A 25655-nucleotide genomic window follows, 5' to 3' on the forward strand; every position below is an offset into this window, starting at 1 on the left:
CTGGATGAGCTTTTGAGGTCCCTTCCAATCCCTAATGGTCTGTGATTCTGTTTCATCCGGGTTGCCACCTTAACAACAATAGGAAGCAATACCAGTTGCTTATCCTCTCAAAGTTACTGTCAGTTTGAAAAGTTCACTGCTTGTAAAGCTAAAACTAGCTCTGAGATGCCTCCCCTATTTTACAGGCAAGAATATGTCCCTCTTTCTTTTAAGGGCTTGCTTGGCACATTCTGGTATTAAGATGTGAGGGATCCCCTCCAGTCTGAAAGGGAGAAGGCAGATTCCAAATACCCTGAGGTCATGGCAGGCAGAGGGATGCTCCAGTTTCAGCCCCTTTGTGTTTTCTACCTGATCTTGCTGTGCTTGGAGCTGAATCCAGGCAGGGCTGGTAACAAGAGGACATTTGCTTTTCGGAGGGGAGGTGATGGGCACATACCGGTTGTCAGAAGCTGGGGAATATTTCAGAGCATTCATTACTGTGACACCAGGGCTGGGAACATTCCAGTTTCCAATTTCTTACCTGGATAAGAGGAGTATAACCATGGGATGGGCATAAAAACCCTCAACATGCACAACAGAACAAAAAACAACCAAAGCCCCACCAAAAATACACTGTGCTTGAAAAGGTATTAAGTACCAGAAATGGACTTAAAGCTTTTTCATTTCTAATACCTCATGAAAGATTTTACTTCATCTTAGCACACAAAGTTACAGGCAAATTAACATAAACATATGTGCAAAAAATGCACAAACTATTAAAGTTGACAAAGACCGGTCATCGGATTGACTTTATTCTGATTCTAGTTTTGAACACACACGTAAACAACAACTATGAAACAACTCTAGGCAAAAAAGTAGAATTTAGTTTTTACAGGTATTTTAAAATTTCTTCCACTATCCTTCTGATAGAAAAAAGACAGGAAACAAAAATCTCTTGCAAATTTATGACTTCAAAAAGATATTATATATAAGAAAACTTATTAAAAAGTTGTGCAATAATTTCCAAGGCACACTTTTTTCCTTTTATACTTTAAAAATGGTATTTAAAATTCCCTGTACTCTTAAAAATACTTTCCTTGTTAACTTCAGCTACAGTTTTCCAGTGGATTCATTGCAACTATAATTTTCACACAGTAAATTATGCATTGTACGAATACCTGATCATTTCTATGGAGAAGCAACATTTGCTGACATCTGCATTGCCATCCTGATCCTGATTCCACTGAAGCCAACGATGAAACTCTCATGAGCTCCAAAAGGAGTTTAAGCAGCTCACTTTAGTAACTATTCCGACATAATAAAAAAATAACATCAGAGGTTTTGGTTCATGGTTTATTTTAAATTCTAAGAAAAAGCAAATCCCAGATTTAGAATTTTGATTCAAGCAAAGCAAAATACATCACAATCACCTGTTTTTACATCTAAGCTCTGACTTGCTTCTCACTGTACTTGAAAAAGAAGAATACATTTTAATTATTACAGGGCTACTACAAAAACTGATGTTTGCAAATGCTTTTTGCAAGAAACAGCATGGAAGCATTTTGCTTGCCATTTAGGTAATGTCTTCAAAGAGAACGTCTTGCTCAAATATACACTGGTAATTTTTTTTTCTTAAGGTATAAAAAAGTTTGCTGCGCAAACCATCAGTAAGAGCAAGCCATCAAAGTAGAGTTTTGTTTTAAGATATGCTTTTGTCAAATACGAATTTAAGACAGCTCTGATTATTTATTTGCATCTAAAAATAACAATAATATTTTTGTACACACAAATACACGTTTTAAACAGTCATCGAAAAATAAAAAAGGGCTAACAATTTCCTACAGCTCAGAAAGGCATTCTGGAAGGCTCCGAGTTTGAAACCACATGCAACCCAACGAGACTGTGCTGATGGTACTGCAATCATGGTGCTCAAAACGTCATTTATACAGCACTGAATCCACAAGCTGTGACCAGTCATGCAAGCAGTCCTGGTATCTAGAAGCTATTTAAATATGCAAATACAAAAGAAATAAACAATTAAATGCCGCTTTAGTATCTCCTGGCAATTAGAAATCTAGGAATGGCCTTTCATAAAACTTAATCTCAATGGCAAGTATCATTTACTCCTGCCTCCATTAGACAGACAGGCAGACACACACACACACGCACACACACGCACAAATGCTTAAACACACAAGCTGGAGTAAAGAAGAACAGTCGCACATCTTTGTGGAGAGCATCAGAAATCTTGCTCCTTTGTAATAATTAATAATCAGAGGATTGTAAAAATAATACATTCAGCATATATGGAGAAAAAAATAGTGATCAATTACTAAATCAATATTCTGCATTCAAAATAAGTCAAACCAGAGCACCAACAGCAGCAAAATAACTTAGGGATTTAAAATATCTTGATATTAGCTAGGATCTTCTATCACCTGCACTGGCACTGAATAATTGAAAAAAGTATGCATTTAAATAGCTTTTTAATTCACAGATGTTAGAAGGTATGAAGTGCATGTTAATACCCAACTTTCGCAGCAATATTAGACTGCAATAACGCCACCTTTCAACAAATATTTTTACTAAAAATCTACAAGCAGTCCTTCCAGGCTTTAACATATTATAGCAAAAAAGAAATGAAGCCAAAATTGCACATGTGCAAAACAGCTGATACATGTAAACTTCATATTCAGCTTCTGTTTGCAAACCTGCCTGCTGGAGAAGAAAATAAGAAAATCAGTACTGCTAATTAGACTATCAGGAAACAAGAGGTCACAATACAAATAACTTTATTCTGGTTGAAGACAAGCAAGCCTGCTCCCATGATTTTTTCAGTAACACTGAACAGAGGTGGAACTAAATTTCCTATCTACTCTCAAATCAAGATTCAAAGATGAGATACTGCTATATTATCTACAGGAAAGCAAATGTAAAGAACTCCCTCTGCTCTGTCCTCCCCAGGCAGAACACTGCACCATGGCACTGCTGAAAAGTTGTAATGTTACTAAAGCACTTAATGCTACAAGGAAAACAGACATTCATTTGTACAGCTCACGCCAATGTGCGTTAATCTTAAATGCGTAAGTTGAAGGAAAACCAAGCTCTGGTAAAACCTTCAGAAAGAACAATAAAAGCAGCAAACGTTTCCCCTCCTCAGAGCTGAAACTGTGGTTAAATGTCTACTTAAAGCATCTTAAAAAACCTCCAAAAAACAACAAACCAACACCCACAAAAAAAGCATTGACTTTGTCTTGGGCAAAGATGCCCCTGCCCTGGAGACAGAGCAATATTAAAAAATTATTTCTGATTTTAAGTTGCCACTTAACGTAAAAACAGTTCCTTCTTTTGATTTTATCCAAATGAGCTTGGTAGGGTATGCGACCAATTTATTTAAACTTTTGCTTCCCTTGCTATTTTTAGCTTGTGGAGGCTGGTACAAAACATTTACTAGAGCTTAATGGCTTGTTCTCTCATTGCTGCTATTACAAACCATTCAAATGGAAAGTTGTTAAGTGTGCAGTTTGAATTCATAGGTGCTTGTTTTCCACTGGTTGACATCTGCATTGATCATGTTGCGCTCTGTGAAAGTAACCCGTCCTTCTGAATCAATGAGAATGACTGTGTTAGTCCTGAAACAACATAAGGGTACAAGGTTAAGCCTTGTGTTCGTTACATAAATTTGTAGGGTCCCATCCCTCATCCCCAAAGGTTTTATAGTTCATTTTTTTCCTTGACCACATAGTCACCACCCTAGCAGGACAGAAATCATCAAGACAAGTTCAAATGGGCACTTTCAGTCTCTTGTGTCACTCCACTGCTTTCATTTCCTACTGCACTTGCAGCAGCTGATGGAGAGCTGCTCATTTACAGAGAGTATGATAAAATGCATAACTTTTTCTAGTCCCAAGTGTTTCATTCAGAAGGGCACCAAACCAAGATGTTCTTCACAGCCTACGTGTATCCTGATGGGTTATTCATATCAATGCTAATCTTTCATTCTTTCCTTTCAAATCAATTGTCCATTAAGATCTAAACATCGTTAACTATTATCATAGGACACTGATACACAACCACAGAAAAACTTCTCTCTCTCTAGGAACCTTCTAAAGAGGAAATTTATTTTCATGAAAAGCAGACTCCATTCATGCATCTATGCCACTTCGTTATTTCTCTACGGACACGGCAGCACCCTGCCAAAGAGAGATGACTGACAGATGTAGGAATTTCCCACCATCCTGATGTGATACCCTTCCCCAAGTCATTCCAGTTGTTCCCTCATATAGAAAGTGCTCGGTTTCCTCTGAATAACATTGTGAGGCCTAATTAACAATCTCTGTTCACTAAGCCATGTCACTAAGGGAAAGATAAGTGTGAACATACAATTATAATAGTAGGAAAGACTTGAAATAGTGTTAATTCATCAATAAGAGGTCAGTATTTTTACTGATTTATCCTTGTTTCCTTTGAAACAGCTAGACTGCAACCTGCGAAGCAAGGATAGGAACATGCTGCTTTACTATCTTAAGTCTTCATTATTCCATATTTAAAGTGTTCTTTGAATGCATTTTATAGAGATGCTTAGAAACCACTGCAAAAACTTTCTCAGAATACCAACTTAAAATTCTTACAGCAATGAGTGCTCTCTACTTATCAATTTACTTCTGTGCAGTGGAAATGCTATGGCTGACTACGCCAGGGACCAATCTGACTAAATCATTGGCAGTCTTTCAGAGTAGGAATTCCTTACCAGCAGCAACGGCGTTCACCTATAATTTTGTCCCACTGAGGATTCAAAGCATTATTCTATTCTTGCAGCTCTGGTAAAACAGTCTGAGCAGAAAATGTGCCTATCTCAGTAAAAACAGCAACATCAGTTAGGGGAAAAGTGCAAATACATGTTCTTTTGAACAAGAGTAAGAGGTTTTCAATGTATGAAAATGGCAGCTGTATATTACAGTGACAGGCCTAAAGAAACCTCTAACTTAGCTATGCACATGGAGCTATTCTTGCTCTTGGAAAATGTGTTCTCCAGTTCCTCAGATAAAGAAGATAATTGTGCTTTTCTGCTAAAAACATGATTTCAAAGCTTTTAATATGTTTTGCTAAGATCAAAATTCGAGCTGCTCAGATCTGCTACTATACTGGGGAACCAGGAGAACAGTATTATCTTGTCTTGGATGAACTGAAGCTATGTCACATTCCCCACCAAAGATGAACCATAATGTGTGCTTAAAATGCTTACCAATAGCTAATCTAAGACACCAGCAACATAATTTTGCTTTAAGATATGCTTTGATCCAACGCACATCTATTTCTGACTATGGATTTTTTTACCTTGTTCCATAACCTGGGCAACGAACACACACAGCTGCATACTTGTTCAATATAGGACGTATGTAATCCTTGCCTTGGTCTTCAATAGCAGGGTCTGGCAACTGTCTGAAAAAAGTAGTAAAGCAACAACAAAAATTAATTCCCTAATATTAACACATTCATCTCTCTTAACCCAAGCTGTGTTGACTGAGTGGTTAATAAATAACAATCACTTTTCAAAAAGCACAAGAGTGTGAACTGTGTTCAAAATTACAGTACGAGGAAAATCAAAGATAAAACACCTTGTAAGCTCTTTCCCATAGAGATTCTTTCAAGGTCTTGAACTTCTGTCTCACTTTAGAAAATGTTTTCATATCTTGACAAGTTTTTCACTTTCCTGTTATTCTCTGTCTGTTTTTATGTATTTTAGTTCCAATTAAAACAATAATGATCAAGTAATTTGAGGCACATCACATAAACCAGCATTTTTCTAGTTAAGACTCCAGGAGTTCCTTTTGTGTCAAAGAAAGACCACTCTGCTTCCTTTGATCTGATTTGGAATACCTGGAAAATACCTAGGACAATCCTTAAAATACAATTAGTGAAGATGCAGCAGAGGATAAGGTGAGCTTGCACCCAAATTCCTTGACATGTATTCCTATCCAAGCTTGAAAGACATTTAGAAACAATTTTATTATAAAATATATCAAGCTTTATTTATTGTAATTAAACGAGTATCAGCATCCCACAGAAGAGATGCTAAGATTGCAAAGGTTACTTCAGCAACCCTACATCCCTGACTTCGCATTCACGTCACCAGAACATATCAAATGCTAGCCATAAGTATAGCATCCTATTTCAATAATTCCAACTTAAACATCTGCCTTATGCTCATTAGTCTTACTAAGAGAAGACTTTTAAAAGAAAAGGGCAGAAAGAAATCTATCACAGAATCACAGAATCGCTCGTTTGGAAAAGCCCTCTGAGATCATCATGTCCAACCGTTCCTGTCTACCCCTAAACCATATCCTTAAGTACCTCATCTACCCGCTCTTTAAACACATCCAGGGATGGTGACTCCACCACCTCCCTGGGCAGCCTGTTCCAGCTTCTGACGACCCTCTCAGTACAGAACTTCCTCCTTATCTCTAACCTGAACCTCCCTTGGCACAGCTTGGTGCCGTTTCCCCTTATTCCATCCTCCAGATATATCCTATGTACACTCTGTGAGTACTAAGACTGCAGTAATAATGTTTACTGTATCTGCTGCTTAAAAATGACTATTGTTGAAAGTCAGTCTCTGTGGAGAGAAAGAACACTACTTTTGCCCTTCATTATCCAGCTTAAGTCAATTAGTGTGAGGCAAAACTGTCTTTTCTGTCACAATACTTTCTACGTGCAATTTTTAAACTGGTCATGTTGCATTCTGAGTAAACTCTGGCTATCAGGTTCTTACGGCTCTTGATTATTCATCACTGTAAGAAGATCCTGCACCAAGTCTTCTTTGGTAAGGTCTTCACTTCTCTTGATCACTTCTGTGAAAAGCTGCTTGCCATACTGAAGTTTCTTCCACGGTGTATCCAACAAAGAATTACTCAATCCATATATTCCTGTACATGCAGAAAAGAACCAAAACTCAAACAATTTATGAAGCTCTGGAGCTAAGAAAATTAACTTATGTACTATGCAAGAAATAATTTCACAATTATCTTATCCCACACAGTCTGAGGGACAAAACCAAATACAAATTCACAATGAATCTCTTGTGATAATTTGCTTATTAATCCTATTGCCAGCTTTCATTTTACTTTAAAATCAAGTGAGGCCATTAAACTAGGTACCAAAGACATAACTCATGTGATAAAGTAAATACAACACGCCTTTAGATAAGGGTCTCCTACGTGTGTAACTGAAGAAGATAACCATTTCTCAACAACTATTCTGAACCACTACATCTGTTTTATTAGGGGGAGGTGGGGGGGCAGAAAGGGAAGTAAAACACAAAGTGACACAACCACAAGAAAAGCCCTACCCAAAACACCCACTTCAGAGCTTCATAGCTTAAAGTTCACTAAAATTAGCTGAATTTGAGGTTTTCAGCACTGTTATTAACACCGTGTACACTGAATTTTAAGTTCCTTGAGATACCATGAAATTAATGAAATCTGTAGTAAGAAGGTTATGAGATAAGTTTAAGATTTAAAAGCAGTAACAATCAAGTGTTTATAGGCCAGTCCCCATGGGCCATTTCTAGCTGCATAGCATCTCCATACTTACTAATGCTCAGGGGTGGGATGTAGTTTAACTGGACAGGGTGTTCTGGTGATTCGCTGTTGTCATTACAGATTTCACAGATTTTAATACAGCTGAAGTGATTCCTGAGCTAATCTTTATCTGCAGGTATGCGATAAAACACATGCCCCATCCCAAAACAGGAGACGACAGCAGGCGTGCTTAAGCACTCCTCTGTGCTAATATCCAGCACTTTGTTTCACAGTTTAGTCCATATTTGCAGCAGCTAGCAAACCTCTGGTTTGCTCAATTATGAAAAAGGTAGAACAGAATTATGCCATTTTTGCAGTCTAGTCTTTTCCAGTTTATCTACATTAATCATAATTAATTTTTGCATCTGATTTTACTCTTGAAAAAACACTGCAAAGCATAGCTTAATGACAAGGAGCTTTCTCTTTAGAGGTACCCAATATTTCTCACCACAATTTAAATGAATAAGCACAAGGATTACCAAAATTCATCTCTCTTTAAAGACAGCCACATACGTAAAAAAATGAATTGGTTACTGAGGCATGGAGACCACAACTACCTCTGCTCCAGTCCGCAGATAACTAAAATTTGTGATTCAGTTTCTCATTACAAGCAGACAATTTTTTTGGTTTGTATTAAAACCTGTTTTGTGCTTGTAGCTGTACAAAATCTAACAGCTGTTTTCAAGAACTTATGCTGTAATTGCTACAGTAACTGTTTACCTACTGGCAGCAACATTTTCACCATTAACCTAAGCAGGCAAAATACGCCACTGTCAGTAACTGCTATCAGCCAGCTACACTGCCCACAGCCTTCTATGTGTCCTTGTCCATTTAAACTGGCTTCTGGTGATGAATTCTCAAGTACGGTTCTGTGTAGCTGGCCAGATTCTAAATATTTTAAATCAATCCACCTGATCAGACTGATATAAGTTAGTGGGGTTTTTTTTTGTTGTGGTTGGTTCTGTGGCCTATTTTTTTTTGGTGGTTTGTTTTATTTTTAGTTTGATTTGGGTTTCTTTAAAGCCAACTGTGTCCCTTGGGGAGCCTGGTCACACTACCCCCTTACTCTGCTGGGAAGGAGAGTTAGGGTCAAGTCCACAAACCTTTGAAAATTCCGTTCCTCAAGACAGACTTCTGTCCTTCAATCATAGTTATCTAAGGAGCATCCCACTAATGGCAGTGCAGGTGGATACACTGACATGAGAAAAGGTTGCTGAAGACAAGGCTTAAACAGCTAAATTACCAGAGCAATACAGCTATGTTCTGACAACGTGTAATATTCAGACTTCTCTGAAGAAAACCTACCAGGATTTAGGAAAACAGGTTCTGGTTCTCCTTTGTTTCCATAGTAGCAAATTACATCGCCTTTGGTGGTACTGAAAAATATAAATAAGAATTTCTCCTTGAAAAACCATCAGCTTCTCTATTTGATTATGCTCTAATTTCATGCAATCTTCAAACACAGCAAGATGTTTCTCCCACTGTTACTACCATGATATCACAGCCCAGAGATTAATTGATGAGTTCCACTACTCTCCTCCTCTCTCAGTACTGTATTAGCTGTACCACTGTCAAATAGCACCATTATAATTTTTAAACATAACTTTAATAAAATTCAGTAAAACCCCAGGACTGCTGCATGGAAAGTAGCCAGGCTTAATGACAAAAATGCATAAGGTTTTGAATAACTGGAGGTTTAGTTACTTGGGGGAAGTGGACACATTAAAACAAAAGGACAATCCATCACAGCAAGTAAATTTTTCCCATCATCTCTTTTGAATCGCTGCGGCATTCCAAGAGGCTGACGGCTGTCTTATCTGGCAGGAGTAGGTTTTTAGGCCCACTTTACGGCAATGTTGTAGGGCACAGTTAAGTCTTTTAAGTGACAGCTATCCATTTTCAGGCTGTTTTCAGATAACAGCAGTTACTGTTTGTAAGCTCTCTCTGTAATTGCAGGTACTGGCTTCAGCCCTCACTCTCTCCTGTGCACAGTTGAGCGAGAGGGGGGATCTCACGTAATGTTCAAAGACAGCTCCCACATTGCAAGCAGCTCTCACTTGGCAGAGATGGTATCAGCATATCCAAATAGCATAGATATTTAAGTAGTCTTGCCAATATTGACAACACAAATACCAAGTCAACTGATAAGAAAAATAAATAAATCAAGAAAGTCATCAATAAGCCTTGTGTCTTATGGTAAATGGAGAGTGAGGGATGGCTCACTCTCAACATCGTTCAATCCCATCAGCTGATGTGCAATAATGATTCCTCAGATTGCTACCAGTTGGTTGTTTTGGAGTTTTGTTTGTTTGGATGTACCAGGACACATACATGAGATCATATAATTCTGTATTGCACTCTAGTGATTTACTTGTTCACAGTGGAAAAGAGTATTAGTCCAGTTACCAAAAAATATGTTCTGCCTGTACTTCAGCTTTTAATTTGGCCCCCAAGCTCTAACTCCTTGGACAGCAGATAGTTTTGTTTTGTTTTTTAATAAAAAGCAAACAAGCAAACAAACAAAAAACCACAACCAAAACCAACACAAAACTTGCAGTTAAGATTGAATTTGGATTGAGCAGCATAAACCATAATATAACAGAGAAGTAATTTCCAGCTCCTCATTTTTTGATGAGATAGAAAAAAAACCCATACCCATGCCTTGATGCAAATAAGAGTATATAGAACGCAATCTTATTAATGATGTCCTGGAAGTTAAATTGCTCTGCATAAGTTAGCATCCGCTCCTCAAACCTTAATAATAAGCAAAACAGCCTTGATTTAGCTGTTTATATTCTTCTTAAAAAGTCATTCTGAAAGATGTTACACAGCATCCGCTGCAAGACAGCCAAATGAAGAGGGAAATATTAACTTATTGATTAGACAAGTCAGAAGAGGCAAGAGGAGGAGGAATACAAAACACAAAGCAAAAATAAAACCGTCTCTCCTCCTCTGTGCACTACTCTTCCTCCTCCCAAACCCATGAGACTTCTCTGGTGCCTTCCAGAAAGATGTCCAATTTTTTGCCATAGTAAGAAGATTGTCATTATAGCAGGTGAGATTTATGCATTTTTACTTTGCTGTTAAATATTGTATAAGAAGCTCTCGTACATTCTTCCATTAACTGGACTCTGCCAGGTCTTCAAGGCGACAGGAGAAACTCCAGGTAGCCAGAGAAGTTGAGCCATACTTTATTTGGCTGCAAATACTTAGCTACATATCTAAGGTGCCTGGAATCCTACAGGAGTAAAAAACAAATGGAGTTGAAAGGACCAGCAGACCTTTTATGAGCAGATCTGGGTGACTGAGTTCAGTTATTCAAAAATGAAACCTTTGAAAACAGGATGATGAAAACAGGATCATCTTGCTCAAAGCACGTTACGGCCTTCGCAAAGCCTTACACAGCCTTACACAAACATAGTCTAGACCTAGGCTGAAAACCGAATGAAAGTTGTATTTCATGTACTCAAGTCCTTGTTTATTACTGTTAGGTTAGGACTGGTTAGCTATTTTAACAAGGTCAGGTCTTTCCTCTCCTCAGCATTCTTTGTATTATCTTTATGCCAGATAACTGTTAGCATAAAGTGATGTTAAACGTGTATGATGCAGCTGGAGCCAGACACCCTTCTACAAGCTAGGTTCTGATTGGTACATTTAGAGGCGACACGCAGTTAGTCAAGAATCCCTTGGCAGCTAAAAAGAGAGCATTGAGCTGAGCCATCACTAACAGACCAGTCTGATTTCCTGGCCCCAGTCACATGCAAGGATACAAGAAGTCATACACTTCTAAGAGTGCACTGGCACACTGCATTTTCCATGAACAATGTGCAAGTACAGTATTTCAGGTCACCTCAAGTTGCCAAATTGATGTGTATCACGGAGCAAACTATTTATATTGTATCTCAAAAATGAGAAGCAGTTCTTTGGAAAAATATAATCCATAAATACAATCCAGTTGGAATACAATACAGACAATGACAGAGCACAAGGAGAACAAATAAACCAAAGTTTAAAAACAGGAAAAAAGTTAGCTGCTAATGGCCTACTTTAAGACTTAGATAATTAAAAAATTAAAAGTACAGTAGCAATTATAAATATATTACAAGCATTTTATGTATTAAGCAAATAAAGCAAAATCATTAAAGTCACTATAGGTTTTTTTCCAGTTAAATCATCAGCAATTACACAAACTATTTTACTGGTGCATTAAACACTCTCTTCACATTGGTGAACCATTATCTACTGTAGGAGGTTTATGAAGAGAAAATATCAGAGCAACTGTTATCACTTGAAGTCTCAAAAGACAGAGTTTCGGATAGAAAGGTAGACAAATGGCCCAAGCAAGCCCTTGAACACAGCTGTAAGACAAGCCCTGTCATAAATGAGACCACATGCTGAATAAGTAGGCACTACTGACTTACTTTAGCAATGGCTTTTTATGTGAAAGAATATTATCATCTGGCATCTGTTCTGAGATTCTCGAGACTGAGAAATTCAGTAACAAGATCCCCTGGAGTTTAACAGAAAGATGGGGAACACATACAAACTGCAGGGTCACTAATTCAGGACATCTGTATTTTATTGTTTCTACATTCCACATTCCCCCAGATGTGTGTTTCCTATTACACTTACCTCCACCGCAACACTGCTGCTGTCTTGTGTCAAAAGACGACTGAAGCCTTCCAAGAGACTTCTGAAACGGGGATACTTCCAAAATCTAGTTCAGTGTGCCAGTCAGCTACTCTTCCATTTATCATTTGGCTCTGCCTATTCTCTTCCTACTGTTTATAGACACTCAGTACTGGACATAAAGGCAGAAGCCAAGACGAAAAGAATGACTGTACACTTGATCACAGCAATAGCTTCAAAATCCTGTCTCAGATTTTCTTCCCTCCTAACTTTACAAGTAAAGACACCAAGTTCACTGGAGAAGTAATAAAGGCATAATTAAAGTGATGACAATAGGACCCAGTAGACTTTTTTTTTAATACAGCTACAGCTGACAGCAGAAAGAGAAGAAACTAAAACTACATAAAAATTATGCTCTTAGATACATCATTCTGTCAAAAACATAAGCAATAATAAATATTCTAGGCAGCATATATCTCAGCAGTAATAAACGCTTCACAGCAACATGAAAGCTATGCAGCATTTGCCAGAGTTATTTCTTAATGCTGATGACATATAAGCAATGTCCTTCTGTACCCCTGCCTTGCTTCAATTTCAAGGCAGCTCCAAGTCGTGTTCAACAAAAATATAAACAGAAAGGGAAAGGAAAAAAAAGTAATGAAGCAGTAAAGCTCCACAGGGCATGGTTATCACCAAGTGATGACTCCCCTGAGCACTGAGCTTTAATCTTCTAACAGGGTGAGTATTTTACAAACAAGGACATTGGGTTGTCTTATTAATAATGTGTGCATGTATATTTTGTGCAAGGAGAAAAGATGAAATTGGCGGCTGGAAATGCTGAACAGTAGTTTTAACTGAGTAGCATGGTTCACACATTTTCTCTTCTTCAACGTTCATGAGCCAATCAGAAAACTTTATGTTCCGAATCTAAAAACCAACAAAAAAACAACCCCCCCATAAACCAAACCATCAGCTATAGAGCCCAAGCATTTTTGCACATATACTACCTACCACCAAATAAAATGGTGACAAGAATACTGCCAGAGACTCACAGCATACAAAGTCTGCTTTAAAGCACTACTCTGATTTTGTTGTCAATAACTAAACATTTCTTCAGTCTTGCCCTAATTTTCTGAGCCAGGCAGAAGCTGGCACCAGAGGGAAGAGATAAAATAAAAAGGTTTTTCAGAAGCTTTTCCTCCTTCTCTTGACATTGGACTGTCCATCTCATTAGACTTGCAAACGACTGAGGATCTATGCAGAAATATTACAAAGGTGGTAGTGCAGACCGTGTTAGAGAAGTACCTGGACACCTCATTTTCATAAGGAAGTCACAGGGAGCAAGACAGATGTACCCTGCTGAAGGTGATACTAGGACAGACAACGCATAAGAATAAACCTAAGTGAGCTTACAGAGCAATCACGACAACTTGCCCATCTGCATTCTTTCCACCCCAGCAGCCTGACCCTGTCTCACTTTTCACTGGAAAGGCTCCTAAGTCTAATCTCAGGACAGCAATCAAATCCCTCCCATGTAGCCTTGTCCTGATAACCACACTGAACAAGACACCCATGTTTTTAAAACCTGGCCACGCTGTTCAGGTGTTTTCATCTTACGAAGCTCTGCACTATCAACAGTTCAGTTAACCCTTCTCCCAAATACCTTCTATTCAGTTTGCACTTTTGACCTCACTGATGTTGCTACATAACTAATCAACTGCAGATTTCCGCATTAAAAAAATAAAATACATGCAGCCTATATGTATTTATATATATAAAACCACTTTAAAGAATATATTTTATATTCATACATCCAGTCCCCCTGCCCCACTCACACACACTCCAACCCCCTTGTTTTGGAGAACTGCAGCTGCAGCCGGAACTCAGTCCTATCCATCATCACATCAAGGATAAAACCCAGTATTAACCAAACTTCACTCTCCAGAACAGGACAAAGAATAAATTCTAGTTCATAATCTACATTCTCAATACATTACCAAATTAGTCAATGCAGGTGATGGTATAGTTTACTACATTTCCCCTGAAAACTGCCTGTCACAGGGGAGAGTAGAAAAGCTTACATGAAAGGCCTTTTTCTGCAGCTTCCTCCAGCCGACTTGTTTTGTAAGGGACAATTCACCTACTCCTCATGGAGAAAGTGATTCACTCCTGTTACACAGGGATCTGATTGCACATAAACAATATGGGCTCTGACAACCTGTCAGAGACTAAACTTGCTGCAGGAGCGACAAGAAGCTACCCCTTCAGTCTGTCCTTCAGGGCAGCCTGCATTACACACTTGGCAGCGTGCAACGCAAGTGAGATGCTGCCACAACGGCACTAACACGAGTCTGAGATACCCTTGAAAGTCTGAGCAACTGTAGCAACTAGATTTGTTAGACATAAACACAGGTTTCCCCAAGACAGAAATGCTGTCCCGATCATCAACAAAAGCAGCTCACTATTACTTCAGGTGTACAAAGGCAGAAACAAGGAAAACTGCTCTGAATCTTAAGCAGAAATATTCTTAGAGACCAGCTTCTGATAACCATATTGCTCTCTAATCAAACCTACTGATAATCAAAACTGGAGGAGTAGCAGCACCGTCTTCTTAGAAGCTAATTTTGCAGGTGTACAAGACCTGAGATAGACATCGTTTGCCATATGCCATACATTCAACAGAAAAGTACATTTAGCATAATGGGATAAGTATTTGTGACTCTCATACTCAGCAGGTACAGCAAGGTACTGAACTGGAGAGATTAGAAAACTAAAGGTACTAAGTATTTTTTCCACACAGTATTATTACTAGAAAAAAAAAATAATAGTTTAAATTGACACCACGAGATTCCACAGAGTAAACAGATTACAGTCAAAGTGCCCGAACCCACGCATGTTTAAAATAAGAGTCACACAAAGCTGTAGAAGTAAACAATGAGATTTTATAACCCATGTGATGGTTTCCAGCTCTCCTCCTCACATCATTGCACCTGTATCATCTAGCGTGCTGTCATCATCGCAATACAGAGAGAAGATAAAAAACTTCCTTTCCTGAAATGTGTACCTGGAAACTCAAACATTGTAAATAGCGTTCTAAATGTGCTGCCTACAGTCAGCAATATACTGTGCTCGGGTATCGCCCTCGCCAACAGGGCTTCATCTACACTTTCAATTTGAGTTTCCTCTCCATTTCACACCGCTCTGAGCCAATCACTATTTGTTACACAACAGAAGAACATGTTAAGAATAGTCTTCAATCTTTTCTTTCAACAGTAGCATGGCCTAACAAAATAGCATCAACTACAGTAACATTTTCTATTTACATAGAAAAGTAGCTTCCATTTATATACTACATTTCTCCCAGGAGTACTTCTAATTATCCAAAATGACAAGTTTACATATCTTATGGAAATTGCTCTGCATCATTAGCTTGCCAAGAATTTCATCTCATCAGAGTATCCAAGGCTAAGGACACGTCAAAATGGAGAAGTGAATCAACACGTACAGCTTTCAGAGTGATACTCAGCAAGGAATTAAGACCTGCATCACCACAGAAAGACTATGCAATTGAGCATACAATTCCCTATCAGCCTAGCACGGAGGCATAAACAAACAATACCAACACATGAATGACTGCCTTAACAAATAAGGTCAATCAAATCTACTTTAATATCATTATACTAGCAGCCATTATGGCTAACTGTTCTATTTACCTACATTAGAAAAATGAAACTCAAACATACTTACTGCTTGCAGGGTCACACTTTGACTATCATGCTTGCTTGAAAACATGGCAAGACTATTTCTTCTGTTATCTTTTCAGTTACAGATAGCTTTCCAGTTTATGAAAGCTAGCCAGGCAGCAACATGCAGCAGAGAAGACAAAAAGTCAAATCCTCTGACCATGGTTAAAATTAATTTAAGCAACAGAAAAATTCTGGGAAATCTCTGGTGGGATAATGAACTTTGTAAAGCAGTGAGTAAAAGTAACAGAAAAGCAGCAAGCCCTGTAATAGCCTAACCTGCTCTAGAATTGAACTTCTGGAAACGTAACCTATACGCTTATTTCTAAGCAGGCACACCAAAGCAGAAATACACTCCTGGTTATCTTCACAGGTGGCACATGTCTGCCTTTCTGTATTCATCTTTTTAGACTTCAATCAGCTAAAAAAGTTTCATTTCACTTTCCCATCACATAGTAGCAAATTAAAAAATGAAAACTAATAGCCTGGCAGAATTTGAAATAAACACCTTTCTTAAAAGGAAAAAAAAAAGGTGCAAAATGTAAACACACAGCCAGTTAGTGATAAGATGCCAGAAATTATTTTCACTAAAAACAATAAACACTATCACCTTCTGCTTTAAATATAGGTGGTTTCCCAGAGGCATGCAGAAAAGCTGAGTGGAAGAAGAAAACCTGATGGCTTAGGGCCTAATAAGTTTAATGCTTCTGCAGAAAGCGTACCAAAGCGGTAGTGAGCTCCTGGCAATTTGTACCTGGTTATGGTCATGAGAACTGAGACCTAACCTGGAGATGACTGAGCCCTGGATTTTCCATTCTTCTGAATCAGGTATAATGCAAAGCAAAATCAGCACATATACTCGTGCACACTCACAGGCACGTGCAGTGGAAAGGACTGTGCCAACTGCATTGCCTATAATTAAGTAACCAACTTGAAGAAGTTAACGTATTTGTTACGTGCTGATTTTTTTAATGTTAGCAAAGATGAGTGACACATCTACTCTGACAGGAATAATGGCTTGAAAGCTTTCAGTTGTTCTAATTCTGCCACAGTGTGCCACTTCTCAGAGAGAAAAAAAAAGTTTCTGAGAAATGATGGAGCTAAGGTTTTGGTTTTCTCCAAAACACAAGCCACATAGCCTTCAGGGGAAAGACTGACTATGGAAGAAGTCACAAGAAGTTTTGCAGGAAGCAACGATTACAATAGCAGATAGCCCTCCAGTGTGTGAAAGATGAAAAAAATAATAAAGGAAATTATGACTACAGTAACATTAAGAAGTCACAAGTTTTGCAGGAAGCAATGATTACAATACCAGATAGCCCTCCAGTGTGTGAAAGATGAAAAAAATAAAGGAAATTATGACTACAGTAACATTAAGACCTTACAGGAAAATTAGCAAAAAAATAAAGACAACCTGTAGCTTCAGCTTCTGACAAGCTTCTGTATTGTTACACTTCCGTGCTAAGAAGTATACGTACATCACTGCTATTAGCTTTCTCCCTTTGACATCTGAACTATGAAGTTTTACAGACTTACTTCAAATCAGCTGCTAATAAATTAAATCCATTGTAAAGATGTCCTTCTACTGAAACTTTCTTCAGATAAGAGTAGCTGTCCAGATCTGCAGTCAAGAAGTTTGTTACAAGAGCACCTAAGAAAAAGAAGTACATAAAGCAATGTGGACATGTGAACTCAGTATTCTGACAGGCTTAGTAAAACAAACAGTAAGACACAAGATTCCTGGGTATTCCCCTGGGTATAAGGGAGGGGAACAAGAAAACCCAACCAAAACAACCGAGAAACACAAACCCCAAAACAAACCAACCAACCAACCAGCCTTTAAGAGTCTTACAGCACTGTACCATGTTCACATTAAGAGCTTGACTTTTACTCTGAGGAGCTCAGACAAAAGCTCTCAGTCAAAATTGCTACAGGATTCATATTTATTAACTATTCTATACCGGATGTGCCTTTCCTCTCCTCCCGCCTTGCCAAACTCCTTCTTGTCTTGCTTCATTTCTCTGATATATGACCCTAAAATGAATTACAAATTACATGGTTCACTTGTTTCTCTGTATAACATGTTTTGCCATTGCAGTATATTACCAATGCAGTACCACATGACAGTTACAGATCCACTTTTATTTACAAAAAAACCCACAGATGCACTCTTTTGGAAGAGGGTTTTTTCCTGTTATTTCTGCTCCTCTGAATTATCACTGTGTACAGGAAAAAGGACTAAGTTATCTTTTAGGCTAACCTCCAGCATAATCCAAGTTGCATTGTTTCCCTGATTTAAGTGTTTGGACAAGAACATACCCATTTTAAAATGCCTACTGTAACACAAATCCAGCTCAATGCTTGTCTAGCTGTCCTGACTGTCAATGAGAATTACTGCCAAGAGAAGACAGTTGGTGCTGTCTAAAGTGCTTTACGCACTAAATCTTGTCTTACTTTTGCCTGCTTCATTAAGAATATCATTATCCAAGTCAAGCTCCCCACACAGGTACTCAAACTCATCAGCTAACAAATTCTGTTTACAGGATATAACCATTTTATTTGTCCATGAAGTGGGGTTAAAAAAATAATGCTGTAATCTTCACTACTTTATGGGGACACAGGGCTTGTGTGTTCACTTTCTTTTTCTAGTTCTACTCCTTCATACCTCTTCCTTTTGCATTTTTATCAATCTTTGGCTGCATATAGTTTGTCAGGGCTGCCATCTTGCCTTTCTTACTGATTCCCAGCCATGTCCCACCTTCTTTTCCTTCCTCCATATCCAGACCTAATGGAATAAGCAAGCGTTAGGCCATTACATTAATTTTTAAAAGTCTCGAGCTTAAATCAAAATTTCTTAATGCAAATCCTGTGCCTTGATCAAGCTTAAACTAGGTAACTGATAAAAATCTTGAACTCCGGTAACATCAACTTATATTGAGGAGGGGGACCTACAAATGTGAAGCCCACAAACAGACCTCTCGAGAAAGAGTACAGGTTAAAGAACAAATGAACCAACCAACCACAACAAAAGCAAACAAACCCAAACAAAACAAAATTTGTGTAATTTGTAATGAGCTCATGGTAACCAGCAAGCATTTAATGAAGAAAACAAAAAATAGTTCAACATAAGATGCATTTATTCTGAATTCTTTTGATTCTGAATCATCATGTCATAAGACAGCTTTCATTAGAAAATCAGAACAACAGATTTTGATCCTTTTTCGAAAACTCCTGCCTTTATTCAGTATCCAAAACTTCAATACCGAGTTTAGCCACATCACATCTTTACACAATACTTTTAACTCCTGTTCACTACCTTAAATGAAAGGCACACAAAAGAAAGACACACAGCTTTGTCGACCAATGCCCAGTGATTAGTGTACAGCAATTCCTGTTTTCCAAAATTACTGTAAGTGCAAAAGATATTTTCATTTTTAAATCACACAAAGAATGAGTTTTATTCATTTTAGTGCAACTTGCTGCTTTCATTTGAGATAATGTTACTAACTCAAAGGCATCCATTTATGGGATTTCCACAGATGCACCCTGTGGATGGAGAATATACCAGTTTCTTAAGCCAAATATGGACAAAGCTGATAAGGGTATAAAAAACAAAAAATTGAGGGCCATACAGCTCTTGGAATATTTTTGTTTGTTTGTTTTAAACTGCTACATAGCATGGGAAGCAGCATCCAGAATGCCTGGCACAAAACAGAAACGTCAGCCAGAACTTCAGGCGCAAGGGAGTTGCAGTGCAGTGGGAGTAATTTATCCTCACAGGCCTCCCTGCCAATGACAATAACACACAGCATCAACAAAGAGTTAGTTACAAAGTCAAAATCTTGCATTTAAACAACGTTTTGTCTTCCAGGGCTTCATTTCTGTTCCTAAAAGGCAGAAGTATTGATTACACTTAAAAATGACTAGAGATAGATTCCCTACAAAGGGGAATCGGACAGCTGAGTGACTGTACTATCAGTTTAGCAAAATGTAGACACAAACGCTAATAAACAGATGGATCAATAACCAAAATTATTCTGTAGCCTATAAATTATTAACGGACAAGAAGCAAGAAAGTTTTAACTTTCTTGAGGCTTAGTTTAATGATTTCAAGTCACTATTACAGATGATGAGTCTGCGGCATAACTGATTCCACCTATTTTAAGAAGTATTTCAGTGTACCTGACAAAGCTAAAGTAATTGTTTGGAGAAATTAATTTGATTTTACCATTGCACTGCTTGGACTGAAATCAGTTAAAGAACATAAAACTGGGAAAAACCCACTAGACATTAAGACACAAATAAGATAATAACAGCACAACTTATCTTTCAAACTTATGAATGTTTTCCCCAGAAGTATAGAGAAGCGTATTTCTTACGAAATTCCTTGCATTCTTAGAAATGCAATACCACCACCCGAATAACAAAAAACCCAGGCCACAATCCCCTTATAAACTGTATGAAAACCACTCAAAACAACAAGACCTACATACCACTAAGGATCTCATTGCTGCTATCCCAAAAATCTGCTGATTTAGATGGTCTGTGGTAAAATTCATCTCTGTTAGCTGCTAGAATAAGCCTGTAAAACACAAGAAGAAAAAAATACTATTACTTACCAAATAGGAACCTCACAGTACATGCAGGAACAGAATCCAATTCTTGACACAACATTAGCTCATTTTAAGTATGAAACCATCCTTTACCCTCCCACCTCAGCTTTGTCACTCAGTGTAAAGGCAGAACAGCATCTGACAGCAGCCTTCTCTCATTGTCTTGAGACATTCAGCAAGTCTCTGTTGTATGAATGAGGCAGCTATTATTGTCAAAGAATAATACTTACAACACAAGAGACTGAATTAAGATCATATAAACAATCTTAAGCTTCCTCAGCATGCGAAGTTAGAGCTTAATTAAAGAACATGTAAAAGTAACCCACAGATTTACAGGTAACTTAAAAAAAACCCAAAACACGAGAGTATGTTTTCACTGGATCATTACTTAGGATCATGTAGTCACAGTATTTTTTTAATCTCACTTCAACACCTAAAGTTCTACTTACATGGTTCAAAAACACAAGTCAGATGCTTTTATCTGTAAGTACCCAGAACAGAGATAAATTTGTGATTGTCTGAAAGGTCCAACCCCACTGAAATTCATCTGAAGAAACGACAGCATGCTCAAGGAGGCAGGGAAGTGAAAGGCATGTGTTTCTGTAACAATCAAGGAGTATTTTGGTGGGACTTTTCCCCTCTGGTTGTTGCTTTGCGGGGTTTTTTGCAGGTGTAGTTGCTTGTGTAACCTGAACAGTAGGATAAAACAGTGGAATCCTTAATGAGAATCAGCCCTTGCAGCAGAGAAAGTACAAGCAGCACTGGAGGCTACACAATCAGGAAGCAGGAAGAAGTTATGAAGAATCCTATGCAATTGAAAAATACTGCTAGATTAAATCCATTATTTACATTTGGAAATAAACACATCACTCCACAAGACCAAGCGCTGTCCTGACAAAAAGCATGCTGCAGCTCTTCACATGCCATCTAAAGTTTGGTCATTTTAGATAACAGTTATTAAACAACATCAGACATTATTAGGAAGTGGCAGTGACAGAAAATTCTGCCAGCTCTGCCTAGTTCCCTCTGCTCTGTACTGTGATAATTACCATAAATGGCACCTGCAGAATTGAAAAACTAAGTTCAACATGATAGTTAAGGAGTAGCGGACATATGAGATAGGACAGGTCTTCCTCAAAAGTTCAGGCTTGGTAGCAGTACAGACCAGTCACATTCAGCAATAACACCAGTTCAAGCCAGTCAGGCTGTGAATGCAAAGCAGGTAAGACTTAAAGAGTCAGTACAGCCTGACAGCTTCAGAGGAATTCAGATCAGTCTCAGTTCTTGGGCTTTGAAAAGCAAAAACTGTTCCTCTGTCCATTTCATTCAGCAGAAGTTATTAAAACAAATGAACTTGTTACAGACCATACAGATACCTTACTGAATGTAACTGCAGTCATTTAATTAGCAGTGTTAGTACCCGAACACGAGAAAGAAAAGTCTAGGCTAACCTGACTGTGCACACCCACCTTCTGAAAGTGAGAAAGTTAACATTTCCTGTTATTCAAAAGCAACGGAAGACAGCATCAGAAAGTAAATTTAATGGTTTATTGCAACATGAAATAGATGCACAGTATCTACAAATAAAAGCTTGAGTTAGAAGTGTTACTGGGTTTCCCCACTGAGAATGAGCACTCAGACATTTCCATTTTCAGACTTCTAGATGAGCTTCCACTTGATACTGGTCTTCCATTAGTCTCTCTTCAATCATTATTTTGGGATTAAAAAAAAAAAGGAAAAAGAAAAGAATAGAAGTGGTTTTCATTGGTAGAACATCCTCACCTGAAGAGCAGGTACTGGATTTGGCTGATCCGAGTAAAGCGCACAAGACAACTGTAACCACAGGCAAGCCATGTGCTGGAGGCTCAGGGCAACAAGTGACACCAGACACGCTTGTGCACAGCTCTGCCACACCATGCCATGATCCAACAGCTAGATTTTCCAATGTCCTGTTCATTATCACCTATAACATGGCTTGCCTTTATTTCAATTGTGAGACTGTGTTCCCCATTTTCTCCACCTATGTTGCTTACTACTTCATTTTAACGAAATGCCATCTTTCAGAAACCTGCAGATTTTCTAAACCAGTTTCCTATAACCTCAGTATCTTCTTCACTGCCAGTTCCTCCTATCAGCCACACATCAATTACACTTACAAAGGAAAAGCCAAGTTTGCTGCTGTAAACTGAAGTTGGAACATGCAATTTTCATTCTAATTTTTAAACCACAACACACAGGAATAAATTCCAATGAAGCCTCATTACTTTACTCAGCATTCAAATACACTCTTTTCTGCAAGTTTCTAGACCTTTCCTGCAAATTCATCTCTTCATTAACACAATGTTTTAAAACAGGATCATGAGATGCAAGTTGCACATTAGAAATGCTACAGAAAGAATTATAATCAGCTATAGAGAAAATTAAAAAGGCTAACACTTCAATGGCATCCTTTCTGTAAGGAAAATGCATAGTATTTTGCCCAAAGATAGCATCCATTGGAAAGCACAGCATACGTACATTTTTATCTTTCTTATGCCAAACAATCATAATATTGTTCCTTTCAGACTTGCATTCTTTTCTTCTAGCTGATTGTAGTCTTAGGTCTATGGGCTTTCAGATGGTTACCAAATTTCTGTCACCTTGCTTGAATATCCTCCCTTTAGAGCATGCACCCTATTTTACAATTTTTATTTAAATGACCATCTCTATTGTTAAAATACAGTTTGCCTGAAGGGCATTTCTCATCTCCCGAAGCTCCAATTATATTTTGCCTTCAATAATTCTTGACACAAACCCACAGTTTGGTTATAGTATCTAAATACTAAAAATAAGCAAAGTCTTTCTGGTGTGATTGAATATTCCCCATCTCAAGTTTAATACACAGACTTCTAAATTTAGCAGAAGTCTGGTATACAGGATCGCTATAATCAAAACATCTTCATTTTGTCTCTTATGAAACATAATCATACCGAAAAGTAGCGATATTAAGCGACCCTCATCTTCTAATAAATTGCAAAAAGCCTATTCAGCTATTTTCATAGCTAAAATAATTCAACTGTATTAGGATTTACGTATTGAGATTTATTTTAGTGTTGAGGCAGAGAGATGAAAACATGAGAAATCATTCCATTAAAGCAATTTCCTACAATGTAATTCAGTTCCATAAAAAGAATCTGTGATTATAGCTTTGAAGCTTGAAACATGTATTTATTTGTAAGATGCACACAGTATAGTTCAGACAGATGTAAAGGCAGCATGTTACCTTTGACAATAATAATGGACTACAGTAAAGCATTCGTTACACCGCACTAAACTTTTCTACAAATAGGCCTGTAGAGAGAAGACAGAGGAAACAGGGTAGAACAGCAACTGCAAGGGTACGGGAAGGTAGAGATTCATTAGTGTCTCACAAAGGTGAACTATCAGCTTTTTGTTAATTAGGTAATCATGAAAATCAGCCTATGTGCTGTTTTAGAAACCAAAGTCTACCTGGCTGAAAAATTCTCCTAGGTGTAATGGAGAACACTTCAGTTTGAGAAAGTTTACGGGCTATTAGAAAGTGGCCATGATATGCAGTTTGTCTTTTCAACTTTTAATGACTATTTTAGACATTTTCTTTTAGTTAGAGATGTAAAGTAGAGGATAGTAAGAAAAGTAATCGTAGATGCCTCTTTACAGGCAAATTAGTGTGTCTGCAGGTACAGGAATCCCCTTTTGGTTGGGAAAACTGTTCCAAGACCTCACCGTGAAATAAACAGGACTACAGCACAGCGTAACACATACAAGTGTCAGGAAAACGCTGTGAAGCAGCAGTAGCTGTGGTGTAACATGGAACAGAGCAGTGAACTGCACAATGAACAAGAAGTTACTGTCCTTGGGAGGAAACAGGACAAAGTGGCAATTCAGAGTTAATCAGAAACTACCTAAGCAGCTAAGCTGCAGTATTAGTACCTTTTGGATTCATAGTGTATTGCTCTCTTGGCTTACAAGGCTGGACCAGCACATATTAACAGAGGAGAAATTAATACACAAAGTGGTCAATAACTGCAATATTTCTGCTCTGCTGTCTGCCCATTACTTTCCAGGGTAAATTCAAATTGTTGGTTTCAAACTGAAAGCCCTAAACATATCCAACCTACTGAAAGAAACTGCACCTTTTCCTGAACCTCACTGCTACAGCTGCAATGCCCCAACAAACACAATTCCCCTCAGCGTAAGTGATAAAGTAGAAGACAGGACTTAGAAACTCTGGATTACAATATTTGAAGGATTTATCCTGCACCACTCAACAGATTACAAAAGCTCAAGTGTTCTGACATAGTCTAATAACAAAGGGTTCTCAAAAGGTTAGTGAGTCCTCCAATGAAGTCAAGGAAGTTAAACATTGCAAAAGCATAACTGAACACCTAATACTGACTTGAGACTCAATTCAAACATTGGCTACAAAAAGAAATGGTATTAAAAAAAGTCACAGAAACAAGTGTGTTTCAACTAGAGCCATCTTTACCTGTACGCATTTTTTGAAGCTGGTCGGGGGTCAAACTTGAATAGAAGGATGCACATTGAAGAACTGATGTTGAATTCTGGCTTCTTCCACAAACGCTCAGTGCAAGGTCATTCTGTAATAGCCTACAAAGTAAATAAAGATTATCTATTATATAGCAAATTATAAAAAGATAACCTCGCTTCTACACTGAAACCTAAAGATTGCATTTTTTTCACCAATGGCTCTCAATAAAAATAAATAAATAAAGCAGGACTTCCAAAATAGATTGGTAATAAAACATTAATTAAACAAAAGTTCTTAGAGTGATTGTTTCAAATTTCTGCTTGGCTAATTCAGATTTTTCAGAAAGAAACAAGCATCAGAAAAATACTGACCAAGTCCAGGGTGCTAGCAATACATGAAAGAAAGACTACTGTGTAATTTCCTACTCATTGCCAATGAAGTACCACTGGTTTTTTCCCTTTAAGTAAGGCAAAATGCTTCTGTTAGAATAAAGGAGAAAATAAGACTCAAACTGTTGCAGAAGCTGGAAAAAGCCTGATCAAAGATACTCCCAAACCTGTAAATAAAGTATACTTTAGGCCAAGCTACTATTAAAGTCCAG

The 25655-nt window shown here is 37.9% G+C and overlaps 1 protein-coding gene across 1 annotated transcript; it reads right to left on the bottom strand.

Annotated features, from left to right (window-relative positions):
- Positions 1 to 3338: 3338 nt before the first annotated feature.
- TANGO2 (transport and golgi organization 2 homolog (Drosophila)) lies at positions 3339 to 25177 on the bottom strand. Its single transcript, XM_010192296.1, has 8 exons — positions 25052 to 25177; positions 20425 to 20513; positions 18597 to 18716; positions 17468 to 17582; positions 8865 to 8935; positions 6752 to 6905; positions 5317 to 5421; positions 3339 to 3611 (listed from the first exon to the last, which is right to left on the bottom strand). The coding sequence occupies exons 1-8, from the start codon at positions 25105 to 25107 to the stop codon at positions 3491 to 3493; spliced, it is 831 nt and encodes a 276-aa protein (XP_010190598.1). The 5' UTR covers positions 25108 to 25177; the 3' UTR covers positions 3339 to 3490.
- Between the last annotated feature and the right edge of the window lie 478 nt (positions 25178 to 25655).

Source organism: Mesitornis unicolor, unplaced genomic scaffold, assembly GCF_000695765.1.
Source record: "Mesitornis unicolor isolate BGI_N332 unplaced genomic scaffold, ASM69576v1 scaffold8239, whole genome shotgun sequence".
NCBI classification, from domain to species: Eukaryota; Metazoa; Chordata; class Aves; order Mesitornithiformes; family Mesitornithidae; genus Mesitornis; species Mesitornis unicolor.